The 13625-nt window shown below is 40.5% G+C and overlaps 1 protein-coding gene across 1 annotated transcript; it reads right to left on the bottom strand.

Moving 5' to 3' along the window:
• Nucleotides 1–12100: 12100 nt before the first annotated feature.
• On the bottom strand, nucleotides 12101–13565 carry LOC104643892 (myosin-8). Its single transcript, XM_075771097.1, has 4 exons — nucleotides 13404–13565; nucleotides 13213–13317; nucleotides 12876–12971; nucleotides 12101–12253 (listed from the first exon to the last, which is right to left on the bottom strand). Exons 1-4 carry the CDS (start codon nucleotides 13563–13565, stop codon nucleotides 12101–12103), a joined length of 516 nt encoding a protein of 171 aa, XP_075627212.1.
• Nucleotides 13566–13625: the final 60 nt, after the last annotated feature.

The following is a 13625-nucleotide window of genomic DNA, read 5'->3' as shown; positions in this document are numbered from 1 at the left end:
ATTTTTTTTTTACTCACTTCTCCACCTTCAGTCTTGACCGTGACCTTTCCTGCTTCTTTGTTCTGGATTGTGCTTTTCACATAGGATTCCTTTGCATGTACCACAAAGACAGATGACTTGGCATCAAAAGGCTTGTTCTGGGCCTCGATTCTCTCCTTTTCTGACTTTCGGAGGTAGGGAGCTGCCTCCCCAAAGATGGCCATCTCAGAGTCTGATGACATGGCTACTCTTTACTAGGGGTAATGCAGCAAGTATCTGTGAGGGTAGAAAATACATTACAATAGCGCATGATGGAAGAAACACTCCTACAGCACAGTGGTGCTCTGCTGTATGTATCAACTGATTGACCTGACTCATTTTTTTTTGCTAATTCAGAGGTCTGTTCTACAATTTTCTTTATTTCTGGTTTATGTAGTCAGATCTCTATGCCTATTGGACAACTGCATTTACAGAGGCATGCTTTCTGCAGGTTTTTTTCCCTTCTCATTTGTGGAATTAATGGGATAAACAGATCATTTCCAGGGTTCCAAACACTGCATTCATTTGATATTCCCAATTTTGGAACTGTGAAAGCCCTCTTGTGTCTTTTTTGTTTAGTACCTTTCAGACTATGAGATTTGTTTACAATAAAGAGTGGAAGAGGTGCCATACACTGGATATGCAGAGAGCTAATAATATTAGCACTTCTCATTAAAAACATTCCCTTGGGATAAAATAGCCCAAGTTGTCCAAATATTTCAATTATTCCACAGATCCATCAGCTAACAAACAAAGCTGATATTCTCCACTTTGATCTTTTACATAACAGAAACCTAGTAACCTTGCATTCATTCACTACTATTAAAAAAAAAACAAAACAGTAACCCTTTAAATTATTGCCAAACAATTGTCTTGACTGAAAATTTTCATAAAATTGTGAAGCTGCATTTTAGCTATATTGTTCCACAATTAATACTGTTCCAAATTTAGCCTTTTTTTTAATCCTAATTTTATCTAGGTTCATCATCTACAATTTGGATTTTGAGTACATTTCTGAATAAATTAGGAAGCTCATTTCTCTATCAATACTTACGCCTATGACAGACAGTGAAAATCAAATTGGTTAACTTTTCCTTGAGAAACAGTTTAATTTTGATTGCAGCAAAGATATTGTGAACTCTGAATATTTTTTAAACTCTTTTCTGAACTCTTTACCGTTTAGCAACCTCATTATTGCAGTATGGGCAGCCTAACAAAAACAATGTTTTAACAATGATCACAGTATTTTTGTACAGTGTAAAACTCGTTCCACTCAATATTCCACTGCTTACACATGAAAAAAAAAATCGCTTTTCCTTCTTAGCTAGCAAAGACAGACTTCATGACACAACTTAGTGTTATTAATTTAATTATTAATTCAAATGCATGGGCACAATCTCCTGACTGATGATTTTGTTTCTAATTACATGATTTTCCACTTCGTTAAAGTGTTATTAATCAAATGAGACCATTTCACAAAATAATTACCTAAGGTTGTAAAATGGACCCAGTCTTTCACCAGCAGTTTTAGCATTGCCTGTATCACCTCAAATTTTCTTACAAGATTCCTAACAAGAATAATATTAGCATATTATATATATTAGTATATATTATTTTAGTAAGTATTATAGTATATTAGTGTACATTAACTACATCGCATGTATATTGTATATTGTGTTTTTTGTATAGATATTGTATGCTATTATTGCAATGTTTCTTTATGGTATTATTACAATGTATAGTATATATAGTATGTTAATATACATTATGTCAGCATATAATATATATAAAATATGTCAGAAGATTGCCTTTTTAAAGTTTTTGGTAACTATTTTCTTTTTACTATTTTATATGATTTTTCCTGAAATCAGTGATATGCTAACTCTCCTCCACTTATTCAAAGCACGCTAGTGATATTATTTACACATGATAGTTTGTTGACATTTTATAATTTTGAGGGATATATTCCAGTGACAATGTTTGAAAAAATAATATAAATTAATATAAAAATTAAATGTCAACAGTTAATTTTCCTGGGTGCAAATATTTAAAGCTTTGAAGTTAGTTGCTGTTCCATATCTCTTTTTCTAGTTATCTAAGTAGGTATCATCCTTTCTTCATTTCCTTGTGATAATTAATATTTGCTTATATAATTATATCACAATTGTGCAATACTTTCATAGGTACAAGCAAGCTTATAAAGAAACTCAGACTGAAATGTTTTCTTTTAGCACTTTGATGTTTTGATACACAACATTCTAACTGCATTCCTCAAGCATCCCTGTGAAAAAATAAAATATTAGCATTATTTGAAAATGTATGTTTTTTCCTGTTGCTTCACAGATAGTGCCAGTGACCCTTGATGTTTGAGGTAAATGGAAAAAAAATAATTGTTTGCTTCAAGAATATATTTAATTTATGGACAAGTAATCGGAAACTATTTCCTGATGGGGTTTTTCTTCTTAGGGCAGTTTCTTCTAAGCTTAGGACCTAAAGTCTGTTAACGTAGGAAACTACTCTCTACAAAGAATCCTGAGGAGTATTTAGGCAATGCAGGATACAATGGACATAAATATAAGGAATACAGGGATTGCCAGCACACATGCATAGAAGTTCTACCTTAGAGCATCTCCATGATGAATAAATCAAGATCTTACCTTTTATGAGACAAGATGCAGACTGGATGCTAGTCAATACTGTAAAACAGAATTAGCAACTTTCTTCTTACTACTGCACAGAATTCCAGAGAAAATTTATAGACAGAAAACATATGGATGCCTTGAAAGCAGACTGAAAATCCCAGCTGACAGTGGCAGTCCCCCATTGAATGAATGCGAGCGTCTGTAGGAATGCACTAGTGCTTGTGGAATGCAGGGCCAGTTTCCCTTCATCCCCCACCTCCCCAGTCCAGAGCCTCTGACACTCTTACCTTAGAGATTTCTGAGGAATGACAAGACAAACTGATCCCAGGGTACTTTTATAGGGTCTGATCTGCATACGTAGACACCACCTCCTCTTTCTTAGGTCAAAACATTTCTGGCAATCTTAACTCCTAGCAGAATTGCCATTCATATTAGAAGTGAATGGATATAATTAGACATAACAGGTCTGTGAATAAATCTCCTATAAATAATTTGACAAGAGAGCCTGAGAAGGGGGGGAAGCAGGAGGGTGTGCTTAAAGGAGATGAAGGGAGCTACATTGGTACTGTAATCCATCGGATGCTGACTCGAGCAGAGAAAGTGAAGAGTAAGAGCCAGTGTATTGTAATCGGAAACATGTGGGGATGGAAAGGTGGAGATACAGGCTTCTGCATGCTGCAAATGCTCTGACTCTGCAGTGTGGAAAAGCATGAGGGGTTCTACTGACATGCAGGGTTCTTTTTAGAGGAAGGAAATCCCAATGCAGGAGGAAGCATCTGAATAGGAACCGAAATTGTAGGAGTGAGAATCAAGGGTTGATATGAATGATCAAGGAGTAAAATGGACCAAAAAAGCCAAAGCAAGAAAAGGGGGGAAGGATGAGTCTGAATGTGGTCATAAGGAAGGATATGTGATTAAGGAAAAGGAAGTAAATAGGGGTGAGATTCCAAGGGGGTAACAGCAAGTCACCAAGGACCAATAAAAGGGCAAAACAAGTTAAGTCTAGAGTTGAAGATAGAAGCCTCTAAGACTGAAGTCACTGAGTTAGATCCCAGAGGAAAGACATAGAAATCCAACTCTTGTTTCTGGGGCTGAAGGGTTTCAAAGGTCATATGAACAGGACTATGGAACTGTTGTACTGAACTTAACACATGTAGCCCACTGGAAGAAGGAGGAATAGGTGCTGTCTCAACATAGGGGAGTCATTCAGCACTCCTTTTGCAGGATAAGTATGCTAGATGGAGGGAAGAATTAATAAATTTACATTCTGTAGAAGAGAAATACTCATGCCCTTTGCTAGTCTGGGAAAGAGGCAGTTATCATTAGGAGCTGAACCCCATGTCAGCATGTGAAAAAAAAGCCAATCTAGTGTGCTGATCCCTGGGATGTTCCTCACCCAGATTAAGGAGAGGGTTGCACATGCTCTGCAAGAGCACAAGAAGGGGGCTGGTGAAAAGGGCAGTGGAATCCTTGGTTTTATTGAGAAACAATTTTATCCCCATGCAACAGATCTTGATTGTTTGGGGTTTTTTTTTCATGTGTTGGTCTTCACTTTCCAAATTACAGTTCCTATGACAAACACGGCAATCTGAACTGAATCACTTCTCAGCAGCTTCATCTGATCCCATAGCGTACTGCCTCCCCACTGCACCTGTTGTACTCCACTCCCTCTTAGCATCACCTACTCAGAGGGACTGATAAGAAAGTGAGGAAATTCCTTCCTCCTCTTCTCTCAGCTGACTCTGTGATGGCACTGTAATCCTGGGGGTGGGGAGGAAGTTGGCAGAGGTCAGCTTCACATTTGGAGTAAATTCACACTGATGAATAAGACTGAGGCCTATGGTTGAATGCTAACAGCTAGATCCTAACCTGAATATAAAAGATCACTTATTTCATGTTTTTAATGTATTGTCTGAGAACTGGAATTCATTGTGAATTTCAGCTATATCAATGACTCTATGTGCTGTCTTATTTTGCTGGGGTATGCAGTTTTGACCTTGATTAAAATTGGCTAATTAAAAAAAAAAAAAAAAAAAAAAAATTCCGGGGTTTTCTAGAGTCATGTGTAATACTGGCATAAAGCTGACAGCTGGCTAAAAGCCTTTATTTGTGAGAATTATTCAAATAGAAAAATAATAATCCATAAATTTTTGAAGACTCAAAATGACTTATGAGAAATAATTTTTCAAAGTATTTTTCAAAATTACATTAAAATTGAACATTTCCACAAGCTGTAACATTTTGCTTCATCTGTTTTCACTTATTTTTTCCCTTGCTCTTATTTGTCTTTATGTTGCTACTCAATATAACAAAATACAATGTGACTACTGGTTTTCTATCTGTATGTATTTTTGCTTTTACTTTTTCCTTTTTGTCCTTTTAAGAGCAAAGTTTTCTTAATTTGGAAAAATTCTGTAGCTGTCAAAGAAAAACTGAAACTATGACTTTCTGAATTGGAAAAACTTGGAGGAAATACAGAAGTAAAAGCTGGAGGTCAAGAAAAAATGCATGTGTGTGTCTGGGGCATTAAACCTTCTACCTAATTTATTTTGCTACATTTGGTAGTAAAAGAAAAAAGTCAAAAATTAAAAAAAATTAATTGTGGGAGCACATAAATAAATGCAGCTTTCCCCCCTCCAAATTGTCAGGAAATCTTTTGCTTTAACACAGGTGTTTTGTTTCAATCAATCAGAATGAAAACAGCCACAAGTTTTCACAGCATTTCACAAAAGGCATTTTAGCATTTTTTTGCCAGCTGTAATATTGTCTCAGGGCCTCCCCTTCTCTACAAAATCTAGTGCAACTCCCTCGCTACTACCTGCACAAGTATAGCCCTCCTAGTGTATACATGCACTCTTCATTTGCTCAAGTCTTCCATCAACAACAACCCTTCACAACAAACCATACGAAGACATGCTCTCATGCCTGTGAGCTAGATGCCTGAGATCCCGTTATCATTGATGGATCTTGAACTAATGGAGTCTGGAAAATGATTCAGTTGTCCTAATGTGGTTGCCTACCTTAGAGTGAACCAAAACATTTGCTTGACTCTAATAGTAGTGTCTATGGTGGGAGTTCAGACTTTCAGCTCACTCATCTACATACTCATTTAGGCACAAAGATGACTAAATGTGGATATTTGAGTTTGGAATTGAATCTCACCCACACCAGTAACAAACGCAAACCTAGTACTGCACATCTATCCATCAGTGAAACTCCTCTCTCCTTGTGGCCAATTACTGCGCATTTTGCCCCTTTCTTCATTCTGAGGGTGTCCACACTGGCAACAGTTACTGAAGCTAAAATTTCTGCACTTCTGCTTAAGAAAGGGGAAGCAGCAGTTGTCTGAGCACAGAGGAACCTATAAATCCTTCTAGAGAGGCTGCAGTGAAATGGGAACTGAGCATCCTCTTCAGCCAGCTCTCAGACCTCAGGTTGTGGCTTCTTCAAAAGGAAAATGTTTGAGGCACTTCTAAAGGACAAGTTTTACTTATTGAGCATTATGGCAAAAACTATGCCAGTAATTTTTTCTCCTTTGTATTATAATTAGTTCATGCTTTACCTTTAGACTATGTTCAGTTTGGGCTAACAATGCAGCTTTCGAAGAAGTCAGTAATGATAAATTGTAATCCCTGATAAACACAAGCCAGAGAGCAATTACAACTGATCGTTGTTGAATGCTCACTAAACAAACTACTACGAACTGAAAGGGCATAAAGACTACCTTATATATGATCCAGAAAAAAAGATAAATGCATATAGAGGTCGAAAGAAATTATTTCCCGTTTCAGCCATACTGCAGAAGTTGTCTGGGTGTCTACTGACGTCACTGACACTGTCCTATGCACCAACACCAGTACTACATAGGCAGTGTCACTTCTGACTGGTAGAAGAAAGGCCTAAATAAGCATCATGCCACAGTATTTTTCTTCATCCCCTGCCTCTGACAGGCTCACCCCATGCTCCCCTCCCTCATCCCGCTGCCCCGATGCAGAGGTTGCAGCCAACCTGGACGGGTACCATGTCTAAGCAGAAGACCCCAGAGGCAGGCGCTGCAGCGTAAATGGTCTGTGGGGCTCCAGCAGTGTGACCAGTGTCCATGCTGCCGTGCAGCACTGCCACGAGGACAGGCCTGATGCTGGGGAGCCCTGAGCTGTCCTGTGGGGCCTCATCCTGCTTGGGTCTGTGGCAGGCTGTGCCGGGGCGGGGAGACCAGGCCAGAGCTTGGGCAGGCACTGGGTGTGAGGCATCAGGGGCAGAGCACAGGGTAACTGCAGCTGAAAAAATAGTGAAAAGAGAAAGGGAACTATTGAAATTCCCAGAGAGCTGAATAAACCACCAAAAGGGGTTTTAAAACCATCTCATAGCTAGCATTCACTGGCCTACCTCCCTGCACACTTCCCCTGGTAGGGCCCCTGCCCTCAAGAGCCAACCTGGGCAGTGGCCATTGCCCTACAGGAGAGGGCAGCAGGAAGCACTGGCAGAGGCTGCCCAACTCTCCTCCACGCTTGATCACCAGCTGCCTGCCTCCCGCTGCTCTCCTGCCATGCCCTGCTTTTGTGGTAGAGGAGCTGCACGTAGGTGAGCAGCTACAGAAAGAAATAAAAATTATCTGTCTCCTGGTGCATGGCCAAACAAGTAAGTGCATTTACCAGAACAGCTTGTTCACCTCCTGCCACCCTTCTGAAACGTGGCTGGTGCTGAAAACTCTGATGTGTTAATGGAGGTCTCTGATGAACCCTTAGGATAGCGGAACATATGTTAGTACACTTATAAATCCTGTGATGGGAGATGCTGCTTCTCACTGCAGTTGGGTTGTGTTCAGCATTACTGGCGTCACAGGGAAAACAGGTGCTGCTCGTATGAAGGGTGCCACAAGAACCCAAAGGGCTCAAGGAGACATGAAAAGCGCCAGAGATGCTCAGCTATGGTGGATTCTGAACTACCATTTCTGAAATGTATGAAGTAGTGTCCCTTTCTAACTCTAGCTGTCTTCTGCTGCCCAAATGTTATTTACATGTTTTATTAAGAACCCTTAGCATTTGAAGGTAGTTGTTTTTTTTAGAGCACTTGAAGGCTGGATGGAGGATTAGAAAAGATATCCAAAAAGGACACATGAAGGTCAGCTAGGGATTGACAATTCTGGCGGGATGGTCAAAGATGTTTAGCACTTGCTTAAATAAACAGCAAGTTTGAGGTAGCTGCTAAAGCTTGTCACAAATGTCAAAAATACCAACCGAGTCAACCTCATACTCTTTCTCCGTGGCTTGGCAAAACCAAATGTATTTAGCAGTAACAGGAATCCCAGTACAGCTTCACTTCTAATTTACCCTCCAACACATGAAATGTATTCTCAAACAATCTGATTTAGCCATTTTTAAAGCGTGATCAGTAGTTCGACACCTTACACAATCAATGCTGTACTTTTTCTTATGTTACATTTGCAACCAACATGTAAATATTGAATGTCTAATTCAGTTTAATGCAAAATATTATGTTTTGGGCTAATAATTTATTCTTGAGAAAACGAACAGGCCCAGTATGTTAAGAATGGCAATAAACAGGCAAGAGAGTTAGCCTGTGGACACAGGAAGGTGAGCAGAAGGGATGAGGAGAGGAGAGGAGAGAGACTTGGTGGAGCTGAGTAGGACAGGCAGAGCCACTAGTCCCAAGGCTTGAAGTGGGCCCATGAGCTGGGTAAAGGGTCAGCTCATTTTGCTCATAGAAGATGTTGGCATAGTACAACAACCTCTCACCACCTGATTTCTTGTGGATGGCTGAAAGCCTAACATTTTACAGCATGGCATGTCTGGCCACAGTGCTGGCCTTAGCTGTCAAGTTGTGGTAATGAGTGTAGACTCCTTCTGTCTGATATCAAGGCTTTGCCTTAATCATTCAGGGAAAATAACTGATTTTTTTAAGCAACTGCCCAGACTGAAGGCTTCCCCGCCCTGGAGCTTGTTGTGTAGGCGGGAAGATAGTGGTGGACCTGTGTGATAAGGCAATGGCACTGCATCTGACAGAGAGGACCAGCTAACATGGCTGGTATATTCATCTAGAAGTGAATGATCTACAGCAACAGTCAATGTCACTCCTCTTCTATGAGGAGGCAGCTGTACCTTTGCTATGGATATGGACACTGGTACAACCACTCTTTCCTAGGCCATTCTTGGTGGCTCTGCAATAGACATTCCCTAGACAGAGAGAGAGTAAAGACTCCTAGAAAGGTAGGAGAGGGCTTGACTCAAATTATAAATAGATTAAATATACTGTGATGGCTAAATCAAATGCCCACCAATTCTAGGACACCCTTCTGTCCTCTAAGGAGCTTGTGAAATAAATGGCAATTCAGTGTGAAAACGAAATGAGGGGCTTGAGGAAAATCACCCTGTAGTTTCTCCCCCATATTTACCCAGTGAGTCTTCCCTGTGGTGAAAGGGCTCTGAACCCAGAGGCTGTGGCAAGTATCACTTCTTTTTCCGGCCTGGCTCTGCTGTGTTCCTACACCGTGCATGGTAGAAAGAGCCTCCAGCCATGGTCACAGTGTCCCTTATATTCTGCTTCAGTGAATCCAGTCTCTGCTGGTCTCCTACATTCTGGACAACACAGGATATTTCAGAGCAAACACATCAGTTTATGAGAGCAGGAGAGTTTCAGGAGACTCGCCTCAGCAGGATTCTCCTTAAAGTGACTGTTCCACTTGTAGAGACAATTCAGAGAACAGATGTGCTCCCAGGAATCCCCCTTGGTACTTTCCTCCTCTGACACATTCTTCTAAGACAACAAAACATAGTGCCATGAGGATTGTCTGGTTTACTTTATGATTTTTGATGACAAGCCATGGTGATTGCCTCTCACAATTGAACAGCATAAGACATTTCTCCACTGAGCACCTTTTCCCTACTTTGGTGATACAGGTACACTCCTATATGGGAGATATGTATTGTATGTATTCAATAGTCCTCACTCAGTTGTCCCAGTAAGCTATCTAGCTGTGCTTCTGTCCAACTTTACTGTCCAACATTACCTGACATTACTGTGATGCAATAGTTTGAAGAAAAGATTGGTTTTCTTAGCCCTTTGCATGAGATTCCTTGAACTTTGCCTGGAATCACTTAGGAGTGTATGTGATGTTGGCCAGGACTTGGCCTGTGTTGAGAACTGGTCATGGAGCAGGAGGGCACGCACATAGGAAGAGGGGTAAGGGTGTTTTCTTAGCTAGGCGGATAGAGATTTTTTGCCACCTTAGAAAGTTTCTGTTGTGATGCAGAAATTGGCCAGTGTTGGCTCTGGTCAACTTCCAGCTTACTTCTTCCTTATCATATCCTTCAGTACTCCAGCTGGGCTGTCTTTGCCCTGTCTTTACCATCAGGTTTTGGGTCAGTGAGGTTCCTGAAGATGATCAGTGCAATTCCTCAACCATGAGGTGCACAACATTGTTAATCATAGAATCATAGAATAGCTTGAGTTGGAAGGGACCCATTAGGATCATTGAGTCCAAATTCCTGCTCCTCACAGGACTACCTAAAACTAAACCATATGACTTCAGAGTGTTGTCCAGAACATGGACCAGAGTGTTGAGCTCTGACAGGCTTGGTGCAGTGACCACTGCCCTGGGGAGCCTGTTCCAGTGACTGACCACCCAAAAGTGAAGAACCTTTTCATATGTCCATCTGAACTTCCCCTGATGCAGCTTCATTCCATTTCCTCATGTCATTGGATTTGGGGATTGTCAATGTATTTGGGGATCTTTTTGAGGGGTATCTCCTGTAAAGATTAGTGTGGGTGTGTGGCTGACCTCTCTCCTTTACTGCCAGATGAGGAAAGCAGTATTCTGTACCTAACAGAATGTGGGGAATATAGAAAAACCTGAAGAGTATGTTTGCTTTTCACAGAAACTCTTTTGCAAGTCTCCCTACAGCAAGCATGCATGCAGGGAACAGTGAAATGAAGTAGTGAGATGAGATAAACTCTTCAACTGGTGTCTACTCTGCATCAGAATATAACAGGTGAATCTCACCGGGAAGTGTTTCATTATGAAACAATGTTTGATTTCTATAGAAGGCAGTTTTTAAATATAAGTACAAAAACAGAAGTACAAGATCTCCATCCACTGTGGATAGTTGCTGCACCTCTTACATTCTAAAATTTTATGTCCATCAGTTTTTAGGGTAAAAAATTTCATTAGTGTCTAAAAAGGTAATTTAAGTAGACACTGTGTATACTCTCTTTTGAATTGAATCAACCTGTTATCACTTATGAGATTTCTATCTTGCACTTAAATATTTGCTTCTAATGCTGCTACTTAGCAAAATCAATGGTACATTGTGACCTCCTCTTGTTTCACTAACAGCTTTCTGGTGAAATACAAAACTACACAATTGTGTTTGATCTTCAGTCTGTATGAGGAAAGTCAACATGAGAACACAATTTCCAGAATTATTTCTCTTTTTTATGATATAGAAATACATATCCATATTCAAATCCAGTCTCTGGTAAGTGTAGCAGGCTTTCCTGATACCATACTAATACCTCACTGGAAACAGTTATCATTCTTGAAAGTGATTTTCACTTAAACTTGCTCTTTTTATCTATGACATTACTTCTTTACACTATATTGTATCTAGAATGAGAAAAAGAAAACACTCCATCCCTTTACCTGTCTTAATACATGTTCAATCATCTTTCAGTTGTACATAAAATACTCAGTTTTACCTATGCCCAGGAGTCTGCAATCTTAGCTATTCTTCTTTTAACTGTGGATTCTTGTCACTTGCCCCCACCTGTGAACTGGCTATCATTTTGTGCAATGTATGAAATAAAATAGCTTCAGAGAAAGAGAGTGAGGATCTCTTTATGCCACTATCTCATCATCTTTTTTTGACTGCCTGTCAATGCTTGGAGTGAACTTCAGTCTCCTGAATCAAATTAGAAATTTGAGTTTCTCACACCCTTAAGCCTAACGAAATAAGCAACATTTTTCACTAAATGAAAATAATATATATTTTTAAAAACCCCACACTGAAGGAATCTCTTTTTCTTTTTTTTCATTTTTTGTTTGTTTTTGTTGTTTTTTCTTCTAAGAATTCATCAAAATAACTTGAAAGAATGTAGTCTTAGTCTGTCAAAGAAATGCATAGTTCTCATTGCAAGATGAATAGCAAATCCATATAATTGTTATTATTCCCCATGCATCTTTAAAAATGTAAATGTAAAAATTTATTGCTGTTTAATATACTTTCAAATGTGACCATGAACTGTGTACATGTACTCCAAAATAATGAATGCTAGAATAAATAAATAAAGCATACTAATCACTGTTCATATGCAAAGGTCTACACTGTCTTTTTTACCTAGACATAAATGATAATTACAGAAGAAAGCAACACAGAGATTTACATTTTATGCATGCTTCAGGTCACTTTTTGGCTTTGAGATCCTCATTCCACCTCTTCTATCTTCTTATGAAACTCCCGGCTTTTCATGCGGAGCTTGTTGACCTGCAACTCTGCAATGTCAGCCCGCTCCTCGGCTTCCTCCAGCTCGTGCTGGATCTTGCGGAATTTGGAGAGGTTGACATCGGACAGCTCCTCCTGTGTGGGCAGAGGTTGTTGTGAAAACAACAGGCAGCGTGTGGACATCATGTGTGATGAGGCTTTGGGCAATGTGGTCTAGTGGAAGGTGTCCCTGCCCGCAGCAGGGGAGTTGGAACTAGATGATCTTTAAGGTCCATTTCAACCCAAACAATTCTATGATTCTATGATTTACTATCTGAAAACTGGGCAAACCAAAATTTAAATGCCACAGCTGGGCAAGCAGGGCAGCTCCAAAACCCAAGTAAGAAACTACTCAGGGCCTTAAGTGTGCCAGAAGAGAAAAGAAAATTGGAGTGTCAGAAAGGCCATGGCCACATTACACACAGCATGGTCTAGGCAGAGTCCCGAATAGAGAGACTAGCAGCTACTTCTGAAACCCAGGGCAGGGTAGGAAGGAAGAAATAGAAGCAGGAAGAGAGGCTTAGAGGAAAACAAATAGGGCCGTGGAAGTATAGTTCCTCCCAAAACAAGCAATTCTTACTCTTACATTCCCCACTGTCTTGTAGCAGCAAATGCATTAAAACAGTCAAGGTTTCAAAAAGTTGGACAGAAGAACACACCAGCAGAGATTTCCACCTCCACCAGGAGGAAGTCTGGCTTTGGTCAGAGTGATACTTACAGCCTCCTCAGCTTGCCTCTTGTAGGACTTCACTTTCATTTGCAGTTTGTCCACTAGATCTTGGAGTCTGAGAACATTCTTCCGGTCTTCCTCAGACTACAGGAAATGATAAGTAACAGAAACCCTTGTTTGCCTCTTCCTGTAAAGTTCATAAATGTAAAACAGAGGGAGTAACATTCCTTATGGATCATTGCTGTCCAGAAGGACAGATGTCAAAATCCTGTTTACTGTGTCATTGATTGAGGTACAGAAAGAAAGACCCTCTGGAAGGCAATGTGACAACATTTTGACTTCCTGGAAGAAAAGTGTGTCAACACAAAAAAGCCTCCTGCCTTACCTGGTAGGTCAGCTCCTTCACCCTCCTCTCGTACTTGCGCACACCCTTCACGGCTTCAGCGCTGCGCTTCTGCTCAGCATCCACCTCCCCTTCCAGCTCCCGCACCTGCAATGAGAAGACCATCTTTGGAGCTTCCCTGGTGGTTACCTATGTGCCATGTTCACTCATGCACAAATAAAAGCCCTACGCACTCTGGCCTCCAGTTTCTGGATTTGCTTCTTGCCTCCTTTCAGTGCCAGCTGCTCAGCCTCATCCAGACAGTGCTGCAAGTCCTTCACCGTCTGGTCCAGGTTCTTCTTCATCCTCTCCAGGTGGGCGCTGGTGTCCTGCTCCTTCTTCAGTTCCTCTGCCATCATAGCCACCTGATGAGAGAAAAGGATCAAAGCGATTTTGGGGCTGGAGACAGTTTGGGG

The sequence above is a fragment of the Balearica regulorum genome, chromosome 18 (assembly GCF_011004875.1).
Source record: "Balearica regulorum gibbericeps isolate bBalReg1 chromosome 18, bBalReg1.pri, whole genome shotgun sequence".
Lineage (NCBI taxonomy): Eukaryota > Metazoa > Chordata > Aves > Gruiformes > Gruidae > Balearica > Balearica regulorum.
The sequence above is the reverse complement of the archived record's forward strand: the minus strand, read 5'-3'. Positions and strand labels throughout refer to the sequence as shown.